The sequence below is a fragment of the Blennius ocellaris genome (genome assembly GCF_963422515.1).
Source record: "Blennius ocellaris genome assembly, chromosome: 1".
Taxonomy (NCBI): Eukaryota; Metazoa; Chordata; class Actinopteri; order Blenniiformes; family Blenniidae; genus Blennius; species Blennius ocellaris.
In genome coordinates, this window is record NC_137650.1 from 13,189,367 (window position 1) to 13,207,417 (window position 18,051).

The 18,051-nt window shown below is 39.9% G+C and overlaps 2 protein-coding genes across 2 annotated transcripts; one reads left to right on the plus strand and one right to left on the minus strand.

The window, feature by feature from the left end:
• Positions 1-1,600: 1,600 nt before the first annotated feature.
• On the plus strand, positions 1,601-10,912 carry mtch2 (mitochondrial carrier homolog 2). The gene is made up of 13 exons (XM_080520244.1): positions 1,601-1,711; positions 2,622-2,706; positions 4,350-4,456; positions 4,728-4,754; positions 5,073-5,129; positions 5,652-5,709; positions 5,843-5,894; positions 5,986-6,045; positions 7,385-7,478; positions 7,874-7,921; positions 8,004-8,071; positions 8,147-8,222; positions 9,515-10,912. The coding sequence occupies exons 1-13, from the start codon at positions 1,625-1,627 to the stop codon at positions 9,599-9,601; spliced, it is 906 nt and encodes a 301-aa protein (XP_080376370.1). The 5' UTR covers positions 1,601-1,624; the 3' UTR covers positions 9,602-10,912.
• On the minus strand, positions 10,160-15,789 carry znf414 (zinc finger protein 414). Its single transcript, XM_080519369.1, has 5 exons — positions 15,655-15,789; positions 13,377-13,487; positions 13,066-13,171; positions 12,452-12,969; positions 10,160-11,988 (listed from the first exon to the last, which is right to left on the minus strand). The coding sequence occupies exons 1-5, from the start codon at positions 15,704-15,706 to the stop codon at positions 11,819-11,821; spliced, it is 957 nt and encodes a 318-aa protein (XP_080375495.1). The 5' UTR covers positions 15,707-15,789; the 3' UTR covers positions 10,160-11,818.
• Positions 15,790-18,051: the final 2,262 nt, after the last annotated feature.

Below are 18,051 nucleotides of genomic sequence, written 5' to 3' on the forward strand. Positions count from 1 at the left end.
CAAGGCAATGAGACAAATATTACTAAATGGTAATTAAGTACTGAATGGGAGTCCAGACAAAGGGTGAACTACTCTGGGTAAAAGACCAGGAAAAGGTCACAGATAGAGAAGATATACACAGAGACAAGGGATATTGCTGTATTAGGTGAAGATAGACCATGAACAATCTATTAAACAGTCCAAAGATGTATTTGTGTATATATATATATATATATATATATATATATATATATATATATATATATATATATATATATATATATATATATATATATATATATATATATATATATATATATATATATATATATATATATATGTATGTATGTATATACACTATGGATGTGTTTAGAAAAAATGGCTCAATTCACTTTACAGACACTTGTGAAATGTGCAGTTAACTTTTCTGGTGTTTTGTGGATGACTGGGAGTTTGGGACTAACAGGCTCCCTCGGCAATTGCTTGTTTTGCCTACCCCATTGTGATGCCTCTGGCCACAACACATCAAGACACCACTGTGCAGCATCGCCATCAGATCATTTTCCAGTGACCTGATGGCGATGCTGATCATTTTACAGTAGTGCGCGAGTCTCACGCACTACTGTCATGAATGCGCGCTTGTCTGTCTGCGTGCACGATTTTATGGGAAACATCACTTTACAATCAAAAAACAGCACCAAATGCCAACAGCGGAGCCAATCTAATCCACAGAAAGTTAAAAAAAAAACAAAACAAACAAGCACTCACCATCACCAGTAGATTAAATCCATCTTGCTGTAAAATGCAGCACAAAGCCTTTGTTGGTCTGAGCTCATCCATTTCTGGTGTTGGACTTCCTCTACTCACAATTTCCATTTTTTTCTGCAAATATATATGTAAATATAACCAGCCATCTTCTAGATAAAGTTGCTAAAGTCACTAATTGATTTCAGATACAGATTTCAGAATCACTTTTTAATTATTTAAAAAAAAAGGAAAATTTTTTACACAGTGGAGCACATGAGAGACAAAGTCATCACATGGTTCATGATGTATGTTGATATGAAATGTCATGAACCATGTTGACTTTGTCTCCCTTGTGCTCCACTGTGGAAAGCTTTTGCCTGAAATAAATAAATAAATAAATAAATAAATAAATAAATAAATAAATAAATAAATAAATGCATACATAAAAAATACCATACTACTTTTATTTGAATAGTGCAATTCACAGTTTCAAAAAATACTGAACATTATTTTTTTATGTTATAGAAAAATCTTAATAAATATATTTTTTGTAACTTTTACACTTTGCATGCAGGTCAGATTGGTTCTTGTTCAGAGGCGGCATTTTTGACATCCCTGTCCCACACAATATGTTCTTGGCATAGTGAATTGCATGAAATATATGCATGTATTTCCATAATTACAAAATATTGTGATATTTTGGCTAGAACAGTGACATTGATCAACATCAAACTGCTTTATCTTCTGTTGTGGTCATAACCGTATATTTACACGAAGTGTGCTACTCAGTATGACCACTAGATGACAGTAATGTTTTAACGATATCAAATATGGTCCTCACCGGCTCCCAGACGCAAGAAAAGAAGAGCTTTTCCTGTCTTCCTCTGTCTCTGTAAAGATGGCGGACACGTGCGGCCAGGTGATCCTGGGCTCGGGGCTCACCGTCCTGTCCCACCCGCTCATGTACATTAAGGTCCTGATCCAGGTGAGACTTACACCGACTGGGGTATTTACTGTTGCTGCGGCCGGAGACAGCGTGGAGCTCCGGGCCGCTGCTCCGGCGTCCCGATGACCTTCTGTTTCCCAAACACTGACGCTGGGCGTCAGATAGCAGAACCCAACAAAACATCCCGCGGCTCTCGCTTCTTGTTTTGCGTGTCAGCGGTGAGACTGACGACGTCGTGGAGTTGAAATGTGTCCTCCTCTCCCGGGAGATCTGCGCACCGTCTCTCCGCTCACCTGTCACCTTTAGATGCACAAGCTAACACACGCTAGCACACCGCTTGTTGTTTCAGTAAACTTCCTCCTCCACAAAATTGTGTTACAATTCTTGATTAACAAAGAACGTGGGGAAAGTGTCTGTTTTACTTGTAATTAGTTCGGATATCTGTAACGGTCACTGCTGCCCTAGTGGCCCACTGTAATTACAACTGTAGCATTCGCATCCGCTAACAGTCTCGCTTTAATCTACTGCAGTGCTGCTGACAGCTGTCTATTTTAAACCTACGATTTGAACGATTTAATCAAATGTGTTTAGGGACGGGTGTTTAATCGGTGGACGTGTTGTATTTTAGGCTACACGAGTGAAAACGAAGCTAATATGGGAACATGAAGAAACGCGGAAGTGTGTGTGTGACAGTTTACTGTGCGTCAGGAGAGCGTTCCTCAACTTGACGCTGCGTAACGACTCCGTGCGTGCGCCTTGATTCCGATGTGATTGTTCAGTACAGTGTGGACATTGTGTTCGTCTGTCTGTGTTGGCTCTGCGTTCAGTACCGTGCTATATATATATATATATATATATATATATATATATTTTAGTTATCACTGACTGTGGTTGCCCTGCTCTCCCATTCCCTGTATTATGACCTCCGTTGTTATCATTGTGTTATCAGGTGGGTCACGAGCCGCTCCCTCCCACTCTGGGCAGGAACCTGTTTGGCAGACAAGTGTATCAGCTGCCTGGACTGTTTGCTTATGGTGAGTGTAATCTTTTAGGTCGAGCCAGGTTACGAAAAGACAATGCGTTTACTTCAACTTCGCACTTGAATTGTGAACAATAATGCTGATTTCAAAGAGGCTCTCGCTGTTGTCATCTAAATGTGCAGACACAACGTGTAACAGTAACAAACAATTGAGGCGATAACCAGAGTTTCTCACGTTCTCCTACATGTGTTTCATTTGTTTGACTCTCTTTGCCTTTTTACAACCTTATGATCGCTGAATAAACACAAGAAGATCAAAAGGTAATTTGTCCCAAGGATATGTAATTGGCTATATTTGCTAAACACGATCATCTGGGGGCTTTGTAACTGTATTATGTCTGAACATGAAACTCTAAAAATATTTCTTTGATATACAAGTTGAGGTGTTTTTTTTGTAGCTTCTTTATTATGAGAAATATCTAAGGGCAGTTTGTGGCCTTACAGTTTTAACATAAATAACATTTTCAGCTATACTAAGGTTTCATTGTGAAATTAATCACCCATTACCATAGATTGATATTGTCGTAACAGTTTGCAAGACTGTGTGAAACATTTCATATTGTAGTGTGAATTCTTATGTCATGAGGTGATCATGTTTGACAATATAATGGGATGTCTTGATTTCCTCTTGAAATGGGGAAACCAACTCATATTTTTACTTGAGTACATGAAAACAAGTAACTGATAATTCTGTACTATATCTGCCTTAACACTAACCAAAGCATGCACTCAAATATAAAACTGGAGCTGGCTGTGATCTTGTTTAGAAGCCATTTATAAGCCTGTATCCTATTAATCCTACACTTCTGATGTGTTACAAGAGTTGACGATTGTCGTCCAGCTGCTGCCTTACAGGGTTGCGACGGCAGATTGTGATCCACATGTTTTTGACTTGGAATAAGCTCTACAGTAGATGTTGTTTTCCTCAAGAGCATTCCAACCTCAGCGTTTTCTGTTTAAAACTAACTGCTGTAATCTCAAGGCCACACTTCCCTTAGTGTTTCAGAACACTGGCTCCTTTTGTTAATGAACTTTCATCTGAATAATTCATAAATGTTTAACAATTCTGATCCTCCAGTGAGGAAAACATCAGAAATCTCAGCAGAAATAAGATTTCTACTGCAGCTAAAGCAGAATTGGTGCAATGATTAAATATTTCATTAACCTTTCAGATATTGTATCGTGATTGTGACACCTCTATCAGTTAATTACTAGCATTCTCTGATGAGTTTTAAAAACATTTTAGTCACAGTTTCTGATTGGAGAGTTGCAATTATCATGCCAACATGAGGCTTTTAGTCACTCAGTTAAAATGATAAAACAATGAGGTGATAATGAGTTTGATATTGTGGACTTTGATTATTGCACAATTGAAGGTAGTTAGGATGGCACTAATACACAAAGTAATAAGAGTAACAATAGAAACAACAAAGGGTGTATTTAATATCTGAGGCAGAAAATCCTTTTTGTATAGAATATATATGTAGGAAAACACAAAACAGTGCTGGGGGGTGGTCCTCATTGGCGTAATACATGTAATCGCGGATCAATCTTTAGAATTATTTCAAGGATGTTCCCTTTTACAGGCTGCCCCCATTTTAACCTGGTCTTGCTGTGTTTTTTTTCTGAATGTTTCAGCAAAACACATCATTAAGATTGATGGGAAAGCAGGTCTCTTCAAGGGCCTCGGGCCCCGGCTCTGCGCCGGCACCATCGGCACAGTCGTCCACAGCAAAGTCGTGCAGGTTGGTCACCCACATCTGCCTTTTCTCTAATACTATGATGATCACACACCAAGGCTCGCCTTTCAGCTCTTGGTGGTGGAATTGCTTTCACCGTCAGCCATGACGAAGTGTTTCATTTGGTGAAAATGCTGTTTTGTTAGATTCTAAATCGACTTCTTCCTGGAAAATATTAGTGTTGATTTTTAGATGCCAACCAGCTTGTAATGGACTTTCGTTTTAGACTTCACACTTGTGATGCCGTTTGCTAACATAGCTTTGTCCTTTCTTCCAGAAATGTCAGGAACAAGACTCGCTGCAGGTAAGAGTTTGTGAATAACTGAATGGTTGGTTTGTGCTCATTTGAAATCAGTTGGATGGAGACTCTGCTCCTTATTGATGTTTGTTTGGTCAGAGATTTTGAATAGGGAGATCCTACAGCTTGTTTCTGTCAGCATGACGCCTTTCAACATCAAATATTGTTATTGACCCAGAAAGGTTGATGGGTCTCACTTTTTGGAGTTTGTTATGAAGTTGTTGGCTACGACTCAGACTTTGTCCTCCTGCAATTGTTTCCCATGTTTCAGGAGTCTGTGGCATTGAAACTGAAGTAGCCTAAAGTTTTGCCTGTATTGTTCAGGTTCTGGGCGGCCAGCAGAAGGCTGCGGAAGGCTCCCTACAGCATGTTGTCAATGAGGTAAGACAAACCTTTCTACTCAGAAACAATTAGAATAATTAAAAAAACCAACATCAATAACCACAAGACACGCTTATTAAAAATTATGTCGGGTCATTAGTTATTTAACAGCTGTCAGTTTAATCAACGTGGAGAAATAAGAGTCTAATGTAACAGTTCTTACTGATTTTAAAGTTGTGATGGGGGGAAAATGTTTATGTTTCATTTTAAGAAAAAATAAGAATTGGTAACTTTCACAAATTGGATCCTTTTTTCTTTCACAATTGGATTAGGAGAGGACAGGATTTACTTTATTGATCCCCGGGAAATTTAAAATACTTTGTCACTGTGTGCAACTTGTTTTAATAGAAATGTCATTTTTAATGATCAATGTGTGGAAACAAGTACAGCCACCAAACCTCTACAAGTGATTGCTGGAACTGATTTCATAAGACAACTTCCAATCAACACTTCCTCTTTGGCCCGCCATCAAAATAATCCATATGTATCCTCACATGCTGATTGTTCTATTTTCCTCCGCAGACAACCAAAGAGATGATCGCTCGTTCCTGCGCCACCATCGTCACACATCCCTTCCACGGTGCGTCAGACACTTTTCACTTTGTGCACTTGTTTTCAGGGGAACTCGTTAAAGCTCTGATGCATTTGGTGGTCAATTAATCTCTGCGGAGAGTCTGAATGTGACGTATATCTTTCCATTTATTGTGTTTCAGTGATTACTTTGCGATGTATGGTCCAGTTTATTGGGAGGGAAACAAAGTACAGGTAAATGTTTTAAGCATAAAGCTGAATTAGAAGAAAGTTTTTTAAAGCTTTAAGAGATTTTTTTAAGAGTTTCTTTTTCTTTTGTTTCCAGCGGCGTGTTTGATTCGATCGTCACAGTGTACAGAGAAGAAGGTATACTGGGCTTCTTTGCGTAAGTTGGATCCGTCTTGTATTTGTCTGTATGTCAAGTGTTTTGATAGATTGCCTTTTTGTTACTTTTTGTGGAACAAATTCTCATAAAAATGTTCCTGTAGATGTTTGTTACTCGGTGGTACACGGTCAGTAGGTAGAAATTGTATGTTTCTCTTAGAGCCCCACCCCCAGGGTGCTTGAAGGTGAAGCTGTAATCTTCCACAGCACTACAATGAAGCCAATTGTTGCTACTTCTATTAATATTCAAAGCAGGAGCTTAAAAAATAAATAAAATCAGCGGACATATTTTCAGGCCAAGCGTTCTAAATTTCAGAAAACATGCTGTAATCTTGTTTGTTACCTTAACAGTGTGTAAACGGCTCATTGGATTGATTCCGACTGTTGGGTCTTTGTTGTGCACATCGATTACATAAAGTCACCACACGACACTTCAACACGCCACTTTTAATGAAATTGCAGAATATTTCTTTGGTAAAGAAAATGAACAAGAAACACAAATAGTCGGGCTAAAAAAAAAATCCTTCTGTGATATTTCCATGTAAACTTGGATTTTAGATCTGCAAAGCATCACTATTGATTTGTTGACGAAATTCGACTGCACATGAATCTGAATACTTCATTTGTGTTAATGGGTCTTTCTGATCTCTTTACTAGAAAGAATTCAGTCAGATTGACTGAAACAGTGACCAAGTAAACACCTCCTCTTTCTTTATTATAATATTTGATTGTTACCAAGAATAAGTCGATGTAAAGATTATGGATAGGATATAAATGCCCATCAATCCATTTATAAACCCCTGGGGCGAAGAAGTTCCATAAATCCATATTATTGCAAAAGTAAATCATAAGCCTGGTCTTGTGGAGCAAAAACACTCTGCTGCCGGGGTTTGACTGACGTCTCAGCGAATGATGTGGATGGATTAAACACCGGATGGGAAAAGTGTGAGAAATGCCTTTTTTGTTTGTTTGCACAGATTATTCCCATTTCTGCTGGCCATCTTGTATGGCCTTAAATGTTTATTTAGTCCGTCCACTTGAGTCCAGACTTGGAAAGTAAAGAAAAAGCGTGAGAACAGTTTTAGATGGAAACCTCATCAGTGCTTGTCAATATAGTGGTTTAGAAACCCAAACTTGTGATCAGTCATTAAAGTACACTGTGATTGTGCTATAAGCTCATGCACGTGACTGGGAATTATCTTAAGAACAACTGCATTTAGCTAAGGTCCCTCAAAGTTTTTATACAAATTATCTAAGCCGCCTTCTTTTTACACACAAACTGTGCAGTGATGTTTTACTTTCATTCATAATGCTGTAACGAGCGTTTTCATTTCCTGCAGTGGGCTGATCCCTCGCTTGCTGGGCGACGTTCTGTCTCTGTGGATTTGCAACATGCTGGCTCATCTCATCAATACGTACGTCATCGATGACTCGGTATGTCTCCTCAGGCACCACGCAGTCTATTTCCAGTTTGGGGATTCTGGAGCAGCGACTCCTCCAGATTGTGTCTCAATGCACTCCGAGGTCCGAGTCACTCCTCCGACTGAAGCTCCTTCTGCAGGGCTTCCTCCACTCTGAACCGAAGTCCTAATGACACCTTTTATTAATCATAGAACCTCGGAGCACATTTGTGTTATGAAGAAAGTTACATTGATGATCACGAACCGGAGTTACAAAGTAAAGCTTATTGGCGTTGAACCTCAGTTTTATTCCCCGTGATAAAGTGTGAACACTGCCTTTAAGCCTCTGACCACGACACTCAAGACGGAGCAGCTCATGTGTCAGGTGGTGGAGACGTGACTTAATGCCGTTCCTCTCGCTCTGTGCAGATGAGTCACACAGGAGAAATCAAGAACTGCTCTCAGGCCATGACGGGGGTGAGTGCCACCAACATCCGCAGCGCTCTGCTTCATCCGTCCGCTCACCCTGCTCCTCTTCACACTCTGCCCTCTGTTTCAGTTCTTCGCCAGTATGCTCACGTACCCCTTTGTTCTGGTGTCAAACCTCATGGCTGTCAATAACTGCGAGTGAGTAGGATTCTCACCTGACGCTGTGAAGCCTCCAGTGTGTGAACTGGAGGATTGACTGTATTGTCTCGTCAGGCTTGCTGGAGGTCTGCCCCCCTATGCATCTGTATATCCCACCTGGGTGGACTGCTGGAGGCATCTAAGCAGAGAGGTGATTATATCACAAGAGTGTGTCCTACCATGTGCTTTAGTGAGCTCTTTAATATGTCGTCGTTTGTTTTAGTTTTTAAATCTTACAGAAATAGGATTTGAAAGAAGTCTGTGCTGCACATTTTCCGAGTGAATCACTATAATATCCTCTTAAACAGCAGTCCAGACTGCCGGGGAACCCTCAGACTTTGGTTGTAAATGCTTGAATGAAGAACCACAATTTCATATAAAGGCCTATCCAAAAGCACACCTTACATACGGCACCTTTAAGTCCTGGGGGTCAAAGGAACGGCCCGCAAGCCAGAACAGGCTTGCTTGTATTATGTGGTGAATCTGTTCAGTGGATCAGGATTGCTACAAAGATGGAGAAATGCTCAATTTGACAAGTTATGCTGATCATAATATGAACTAGCCTGCTATATGTTTAAGTTCCTGCTACATGTGGACAAATGTTTTCTGCCTTTTAAAGATGTAAATAATGTGATTAAAAACCCACTGATACGTAGGTTTTCAACCACAAGCTGAGTTGAGGCAGATTGATTGCAGTTCTTTTATTCAAATTTCAGGATTATGTTTTGAAAAGGGATAGTTTGTCATTGAACTTCTTCATGATATATTAATTCTTTGTTGCACTAAAAGAGTTGGAGTTCTCGTCTTTTATATATTATTTTGTCATTATTTAATGGTCCAACCCACTTGAGATCAAATTGCACTGACTATCCTCTGAAATAAAATCACTTTAAAAAGAGCAGCTTTGAGGAGCTTAAAACAAATGCTGGTCACGAGATACGTAATTCACTCCATGTTATGAACAATTAGATAATGAATAACTGCACAGACAAAACTCGAGGTCTCTTAAAAGATCAGGCATGTTTTAAGCTCCAAGTAGAAACTACTTTGAATTTTAGTCAATGCAAAAATGCCAGAGAAAGCAGGAACTCCTTTCAGTTTTCTTGAGAATGAGAACTTTTCTCAATAAGAGTATCTGTATCACAATAGGTGACATAAATACATTTTAAAATTCTGTGTGTTGAGGAGGCCTTTCCCTACATCTCACACGCTCATTTGTGGGATCTTGTCTGGGAGGAAAAACCCAAAATTTTAATTCCCAAAATATCTTGATGTGATTTCAGCTTAAATTCAAGAGACTATCTAATGTCCTCAGAATGACATTTTTCTCTCATTACCAATGTAGTTAATTAATTTCCAGCTTTCAGTTAGTTTTTTTTGTGTTTCTTTTAATTCAGGTTTGTGTTTCAGTCTTTGAAGTCGACCATCGTTTCTTTGTTTCAGGGCAACATGAGCAGAGGCAACAGTCTATTTTTCCGGAAGCTTCCAGTGGGAAAGATGTACGCCATCGACCAGAAAAGATTTTTTTAAAAACCCCACGAGAACTCAGCTGAACATAGTTGTTATAAATACATTAAAAAAACCAACAAAAAAAAAAAACCATAAAAAAAATCAAGTTTGTCTGATCTGGAGATGAACCAGTCGGCAATTATTCTTCTTTTTTTTTGTATGCTCTTGTTTACTACGAGCTTTTTTTTTTTCCAACAGCCTGTCCTCATGTGAAATAACATTAAAACAAAAACAAACAAACAAAAAAAAAAACCCTATAGTTTTCAGTTAATTTCAGCAGGCTTTGTTTGATTAACAGAAATTGGGTGCAGCGGTTGTAAAGAGCCATGTGTACAGACTGTGAAGGTAGGACGGCTCGTGTTGTCGGAGCCGCTGTGTGTAGGCGCCATGGTTTTAGGCAGAAATCGTTGGTCCAAAAACCATTGGGGGGGGGCGCGTTGTCAATACTTGCATCAAAATCTACATTTTCACAGCAAAGAATATATTTTATTCTTCAATGAAAAGCATGGATTATTTACAGTTAATCAGACATGTCAACATTTTGGAAATGAAAAACGAGAAGAATCATAGGTCCAGAGATATTGTGCATGTATATAATTCCTCAGCATCTTGGAAAGAAAAGACATTCAAATTCCTCTCCTGTGTCCCAGCATTTGAACACAACAAATTCACTTGCAGAATTCCGAACCAATCAGAGGCCGCCTTTCAAAACATGCATATACCACATGGTATCAATTGACCAATCAGCTTGCTCGTTACTGGATGTAATGCAATCCGTAAGTCAGTTATGAGTTGTATACTCAGGCCGATAATTTGCTATATTTTGACGAAAAAAGATTAATTTAGGCAAAATTAGACAAGTAGGGCTGAACATTACACACATATTTTCGATGGCTTTGAGCAACCCGTCCACTATTTTTTAGGCCGTCTTTTATGAAAAAATGACCGTCCAAATGACGGCTGGACGGCTCGCTGCCTAAAACTATGGTTCCCTCCACCCCCCTTCCGTGTTGATCGTGAACCCCGTTAACATGACGGGACGCCTCCGTCTGCATGTGGTAACAACCTGTGCTTCACATGTTAATGAATCGCGTGGGACCTGTCTCCATGTCACCTTGTCTTTGTGTTAGTTATTGTGAATGTGGGGGGGTGGGGGGGGGGGGGGGTGGTGGTGGTGATGGGAAGTTGGGAAGCGGGTCGAGAGTGCAGGTTTGTATGGGAGCATGTGTTGATGTGCAGAGGCATGAAATAGCCTGAGCTGACTAAAACTGATCAGTTTAAAATGCTTGTTCCAAGTCATTCTGATTGACCCAAATAAACTGACTTTTTTGACCTTGTCTCACCTTTTGTCTGCTTTGTTTTGATTTCACTTCGTCACTGGAAATGGGACCAACCAAATAGTTTCCCCCCCAGTTTTTGTTTTTTTGTGACTTTTCTAATGACTTCTATAGCCGTTCTATAGTATATTGGTGAGTCAGTGTGTCCCTGTTTGACACGGTTTCATTACACACTGCAGTTCATGGGGCTCCTTCCCAACACATGCTGCTCCTTTAATACCAGATTATGACGCCTCTCAAAATAGTCCCACACAGCATTATTTACACCTGATTTAATCCATCCAAACTGCATTGACAGACAAAAAGATGGTGAGGATCGGTCTAATCATTTTTAAAAGGGTAATTACTGTATATAGATCCAAATTGTCTTAAAATTGAGATGAATCTAAAAATATATATTTCTCTGCATTAACCAGTCTTAGTCTGTGAACATTAACTTCACATTATGTTAATGATTACTAGCGATTGTAATGCATGTGTGTAAACTGATTAGATTGTTATTCTCATGCTGTCTTGTGTTCATTCATGGGTACTTTCTATTGTTTGTGTAAACCATCTTTTTCCTGTGCCAGGTGGTTTTGTTTTTTTTACCTGCAGTCAACCCCATTTTTACTGTAAATTTGAAAGATTGCTCAAACTAGAAGACAGACAAGTTCAAACTATACATCTTATACTGTTTCAACCAACAGCCGGGACAGATTCCATACATCAGCCCACCCCAGAGAACTAAGGGAACACCACCGGCCTTTTATGCGCCACTGAGACTCACCTTTCAGATCATTTTTTTCTTTTCTTTTTTTTTTAAATAATCACCAGACATGTAAAACACTTTACACTTACAGCCTCTTCAAACTACAGAAGCAGCTCGACTGAAACACATCCAGACAGTGTGAGCTCCTCTTCATGCGTTAGTAGCAGAGTTCCCCGTTTCTTCAGCTGGTTTGCTTCCACTGTGGTGGCAGCTCATGTGTTTGGACATTTCCTTCTTGTTGGATACAACGATATCACACTGCACACATGTGTAGCGCCCTCTGGTGTACTGCCAAAGGATGCGTCTGTTGCATGTCACACCTTAAAAAAAATGAAAAGGACAGTCGGGGTGGTAGAAAATGTAAAAACAAAAACACCCAAGATGAAAAAGTATTAGTTTCATCTCATATCTGTGGAGGTTTTTTTGCATATTTATCACCTGTGCTGTGCCAATTTAACATTTCAAAATTTCCAAGTGTAAAATATCTGATGAACCATCGTACACACATGAAAACAAATCGCATGCATATGCAGCTAAATTGACAACATTCAAACAGACTAACAAGCAAGCACAAATAGCACTGCCATCATTTCACATCATTACATGTGATTTATGTTTTAAGTCACTGATGTGTTTCTGGTGTCGCTGAATAAAGGTCAAACTGCATCTCCTAGTGACACAAGCTCAAAATAGTTGAATACATATAATTGTGACTGAAGGAAATTAATTAGCAGCATTAATCTGAGTCATCCTGTGTAGAATGTGGGGATACCACAGACCCACCTTGGCTCTTCTTCCAGACAGCTGCTGTAGCGGGAGGAGACTGGGGTGAGGATACTGGAGGAGGGTGGACGGGCTCAGGGGACATGGTTTCGGGGTGAGCCGGCACTTCAGGACGGGCCATTGTTGCTTTAGGAACCTCCAGCGAAGGAGGCTGGATAGAGGCGAGGTTGGCGAACGGTGGTGGTGGTGGGGCTGCGTCAGTTGGCTGCGGAGGGGACGTCTCCGGAAGAGGGAAAGCGGAGGGGCTGAGCATAGAGGGGGCAGCAGGCTGTGACGGACCTGCAACAGGGAGAGATTCATTGTGGAATGGCGCTTGAGTAGCGACTTGCTGTGGAGCGGCCTCCGGCTGCGGCTGTGATGGCTGCTGATCCATGGGCGTGGGGCCAGTCAGGGTGGCAGACTGATGAGGCGGTGCTGGCTCAAAGGGCTTCAGTTTCCCTCGTGGCACTTTGGAGCAGCTGTGGAGGTGAGTCAGGAGGCCGCGGTAGGATCGCAACTTCGTCCGACAGCTCTCACACCTTCAGGAAGAAGCAACAAGACACGACTCAACGTTTGCAGCAATGCAACAACAGCAGCAGATCAGTCGAGAGTCAAGGCAAAAGACGAGAGCTCACTGGAAGAATATGTTGAGTTTGTGATGGTGCCTCATATGTTCCATGAGTTTCTTCATGTCGGGGAAGGAACCGCTGCAGCCGACGGTGGAGCACATCAACACCTTACCTGGAGGGAGGATAGTGAGAAGCGTGATCAACAAACACTCCAGCAATACCTGTGGTTGTCACGTTACTGACAGGAGCTACGTTGGACCAGAAACTCAAAAGGCATTTACGATAGACAGTTGTAAACTAATAATAGCATTGTTTGATTTTATAAATCGGGTCCCATTTTGATAAAGCAGCAAGCTTCACCTCAGAGCAAGACTCACCAGGAATGGACTGAGCCGGGATCTCATGGTCTTTGATGTGCGTTTCAAGAGCGGCCCCATCACTGTAAGCCCGCTTACAGCCATGCAGCGGACAGGGTACCTTATGTTTACCTGGAAATCAAACACAAGTCTTTACATAGCAAGACGCACTGCCAGTTGTGAGACACTCACTCATTTGTGATCGTCACGTCAGGAGTCTATTGTCACACGGAATAATCTATAATTACATTTTTGGATTTCTATATTGTTGGGGCCAAAACGTAGTTAAAATGAGTCAACAGTAAATGCATCTAAGGAATTGATTGGTGGAAGATGAAATAATAGGATATTGTAATAGTTTATGTTTGTTCTTGATCTGTGATGTTTGCTTGCCGAAACTCTAGAAAAGGAATGATTAGAAAGGTTAATGGTTCCTTGACTGCTATTCAATCTATGATTAGCAATTTTATTTTCAATTTGTTCTGCAGCTGCCTTTTCTCAAGATTGCCTCAAATATCCCCCTGACATGTGCTCCAAATTGTGGATTGTGGATTGAGACAGCAACATATACAATTGCATGTCTTGAAAAATTGCATGTCTTGAAAAGTGTACAAGTCAATCCACACACAAATAGGCTTTATCATATAGCAATGAAAAAAGAATATGCAAAACAAATGTGGTTTACAAATGTATTCTTTTATAAATACAAAGTTCCACATTTATGGAAATGGAATGGAAATCTACAGATAGGGCTTTGTATTTTACATCAACATTTAAACTGCTCATTAGGTATTTAGTGTTACTTTCAGTTTGAAAATCTCTCCACATTACTCGGTGACTTCCTGCCTATCTATTATTGCAGTGTTTTTCAACCTTTTTTGAGCCGAGGCACACTTTTTTCTTTGGAAAAATCTCGAGGCACACCACCACACGAAAATGTTAAAATTTTAAACTCTGTAGCCTATATTAACAATATAAAGTCATTCTCATCAATGTTTTATCAACAGGAATCAAATAAATACAGAAAAAAGTATTTCCCAATTTCTTTTTTTTAATTTTTACTCACTCAGTGTGAAACCTGGACCTGATGGATGAGCACAGAGCTGACATCCTGGTTAGATTCTTCCTTTTCAAAACTTCTCCATCACTGTCACTGACACAGTACTTTGATACAAGATGGGAGCAGCCAGGTGGTGGTGATTCACGAGACTGACGTCTGTTAAGTTTAATTTCACCGGAAATGTTCTGTACTGCCATCTTACTTTACTGCAGATTACTCTGCACACTGCTCTCACAGCTGACAGCTGCTGTGAGAGTAAATGTTATTAGAAAAAAATTGGATAATTTCCCATGGTACACCTCACAGTGGTTGAAAAACACTGCTTTAATGTATTTAATTCACCGTGATTGGTGTCACCAAATGTCACGTGTTGAACGGATTTTTTTTTATGTGAATTTGACAGGGGAGAAAAATACATTTTGTAAATGCAGGAAAGATGGTTAATAGAAATGGCTGAGATGTGAAAACTTGACTGAGTTGAGTGTGGGTTGAGGAATGAGATCTCCTGTGTTGGGACACATAATTGTTTGGTGTCACCAATATAAAAAATTCATTTACAGAAGGTTGCCTTGTATCGTGGTAACCTTTATCTAGTCTTTATCTAGTTTTGGTTAAGTTTAAAGAAGGCAGCGCTTTTTAGCTGCACGTATCACTTAACTCATGTTTATTGAAGCCGCGTTGACTCAGTTTAACTACAGAACTTGGAAACATTCAGAGCCACGTGCGAGAATCGAACAGACATGCACCAGTGTGCCGCGGGACAGTGGTTGAAAAACACTTTATTATTGGATGTTCGGAGAATTTGTTGACGATTCAATTAATAAATGAACCTTTAACTTCGTGTCGTCACTCAGACGTTACAGCTCGATTAAGTCACGCAGGTTTCCTCTGTAAATGATATGCAAGTATTTGTTTACATATCGGCCCCGTTTAGCAGGTGCTGTTATCAGCTGGCTCGTCAGCTAGCTATTAGCCACAGCCATTAGCCATAGCTGTTTTGCTGGAAATACGGTTCATTTTTTGACTTTTGAGTTTGCAAGACAATCTAAACACGCATCAGCTCTTGAGCAGTGCAAACACGTAAATAAAATATAACTTTAGAGTAACTCAAAAGTTCAGAAACGAGCTTTAACTCAGCTAAAGCTGCTAGCAGGCTAGCAGCGCAAACACAGCCTCACAACTGGTGTTGATGTCCAAACACTGCACGGGCAAATCGAAGATGTGAGCGAAATTCCAAACCTGAGTTTCCTCTTTCTGGAGTTTGTAGGTCGGTGTCGCCAGGAGACATCATGTTTAAGGTCAGTTACACGTTAAAAACACGTTAAAAACACAACAAAACGGGAAGAGAACGGGGTCAAATCACACCACGCCCCCTCCGTGCAACACTGTCTTCTTCTGACTGAGAGAGCCAGGTGGAGACTCTCGGCCGCCCCCCAATGGACTGGAGTGGAGAGCAGCAAACGTTTTGGGCAGAAAAAACATCCTACTGTATTGACCTTACTCCGGAAGTTTGCGTGTCCAGTATTTCTTCCACTTTTCAAATGATTTTTAACAATTTGGCCAGAGGTACAGAGAAAAAAAACAACAGCTGAACAATAAAGTTCAATCAAGACCTTCCAATGACATAAATAACTCACGGCCCAGCTTTCAACTCTGATTCATGCATTTAGAGTCAGCAAGAATGACTGTTGAAACATTCTTATTTTTGCTCTCTCTAGAATCAGCATTGCACCACTACAGAATCGAGCTGCAGAAGAAAAGTCAACATAAATCTAATTTTAAAGTAATTTCATTGATTGCATATCCATTGAAACATATACTTAAAGATTATCCTCCCCTAGTTCTTAAGCCCGATGGCCTTGCTCCTTGAATCGGATTTGCTTTGAGAGTGACTGTGAGAGCTCTCGGCTTCTGTGGAAGTTTAGACAATGCAAATAAACGCAACCAAAACTCGATGAGACATATTTTTAATACTTTGTCATCCAACTTTAAAACAATTTACCCAAGGAACAGTTTATGCCCCCTCCCCCCAATATGCTACATTGTATTTATTGTATATAAAATCATCTTTTTTCATAATTGTAGCTCAATAGTCATATTACGGTGTCTAAAAATATCAGGATGTTTCATAGAATCAAATGTTTCTTGTATTTTTAACCAGGTGGCATGATCAACACAATCTAATTGTTCAAATGTTCAAAACGATATAAATATGTTATTGTTGCAGATATAACTTTCAAAACAATATAATTTTCAATTATATGTTTTTAGATGTGTCTTTAATAGTGGAGTGTGTGTTCTACATGATCCATCGAGGATTTTCTATATTACAAACTTAGTTTAACCTTAGTAACTGTTTATTGCTTCATTTTCTTTCTTCAAAATCAGTAGCATGTGTTGCTGATTGCATTCTGTAGAAATACTTTTGAAAGCTGTTAACCTTCCTGTTGAAAATGCAGGATGTTGAGAGTTTTGAGAATCTAATGTGGCATCCCGCAACACAACAGCATCTATGCCTCAACATGAGGAATAAATTACCAGCCAGATTCTGTTCAGTTCTGTGGAATCAACCTCTATAATTAATAGTGATGTGTCATGAAGAATTTCTCCAGTTTTTTGGTTTATATAGATGATGATGAAGTTGTTGTTTATCTAATTCCTCTCAGATGGGGAACTTGTGGACTGTTTTGGGTTTTTTTTTTATCATGTGAACACTCCTCACTAGGAAATGGAACTTTCCACTGCACAATGCACTGTTAGACCTCAATGTCTAAATCAGAGATAAGTATTGACTGTATCTTATCCTTGAATGCGATCAAGCTTTTTATGAAAAACAAACATCCGTCTTCTGTTGCACTTTTCCAAATGCTGAAGGCTGAACAGGAAACAAATCCATGACAGAACAAACACAGTCGACACACACTCACACATATTTACACTCACGGGATGACTGAGACTCCATTGAACCTGTGGTCCTGTTTGTTGAGTCTGTGAGGAAGAACTACCCAGAGAAAAGAGGGAGAACATGCAAACTCCAGACAGGAAGGTCACTTGGCCCAGGCTCAAACTGCTTAAGATAAATGTTTTCCCTTTTTCCCTTTACTCTTTGGCATTGTCACGCTTACACATGTGTTTACAGTCAATGACTTAACACTGAAACATATGTAGATTCATCCATGTAAAATATCCCTGTGAACAAGTGGACATTGCTTGGATTTGCACAAAACATCATGAATTCATATTATTCTGCAGAGCGATGAAGTTTCTTTAGACTGTTGTATGTATTGTCTTTCTCACACAAACATATAAGGTAGTGGCTGGAAATGAGAACTTTTCAGTTTCCTCTTTTCAGTTTCCATGACTGTTTTGTAATGTGATCTTAATCCAAGCCTTAACCCAAGAATAAACAACACCAGACATCACTCTATAAGAAGCCATTTATTGACGTGTACATTTCATGTACAGAGCTGCACTGAAGGTTCACACTTGGTTTATACAAAACAATTCAGCATAAGTTCAGAAAAAAACCACATTATTGCATTGACATGAGAAAAAAAGCAACACATTTTGATTTAATAACCTCAGGAGGCATTCAAGGACACCCCCCCCCCCCCCCCCCCCCCGTAGGTGGCATCA

What these genes read in the sequence shown, in the direction of transcription:
- mtch2 (XM_080520244.1), top strand. Translation starts at nt 1,625, where the DNA reads ATGGCGGACACGTGCGGCCAGGTGATCCTGGGCTCGGGGCTCACCGTC. An exon ending in TCCACAGCAAAGTCGTGCAG is followed by an intron (nt 4,457 to 4,727) that starts GTTGGTCACCCA and finishes CCTTTCTTCCAG; the next exon opens with AAATGTCAGGAACAAGACTC. An exon ending in CGTCACACATCCCTTCCACG is followed by an intron (nt 5,710 to 5,842) that starts GTGCGTCAGACA and finishes ATTGTGTTTCAG; the next exon opens with TGATTACTTTGCGATGTATG.
- znf414 (XM_080519369.1), bottom strand. Translation starts at nt 15,706, where the DNA reads ATGATGTCTCCTGGCGACACCGACCTACAAACTCCAGAAAGAGGAAAC. An exon ending in CCCGGCTCAGTCCATTCCTG is followed by an intron (nt 13,172 to 13,376) that starts GTGAGTCTTGCT and finishes TCCTCCCTCCAG; the next exon opens with GTAAGGTGTTGATGTGCTCC. An exon ending in TGTCTGGAAGAAGAGCCAAG is followed by an intron (nt 11,989 to 12,451) that starts GTGGGTCTGTGG and finishes ATTTTTTTTAAG; the next exon opens with GTGTGACATGCAACAGACGC.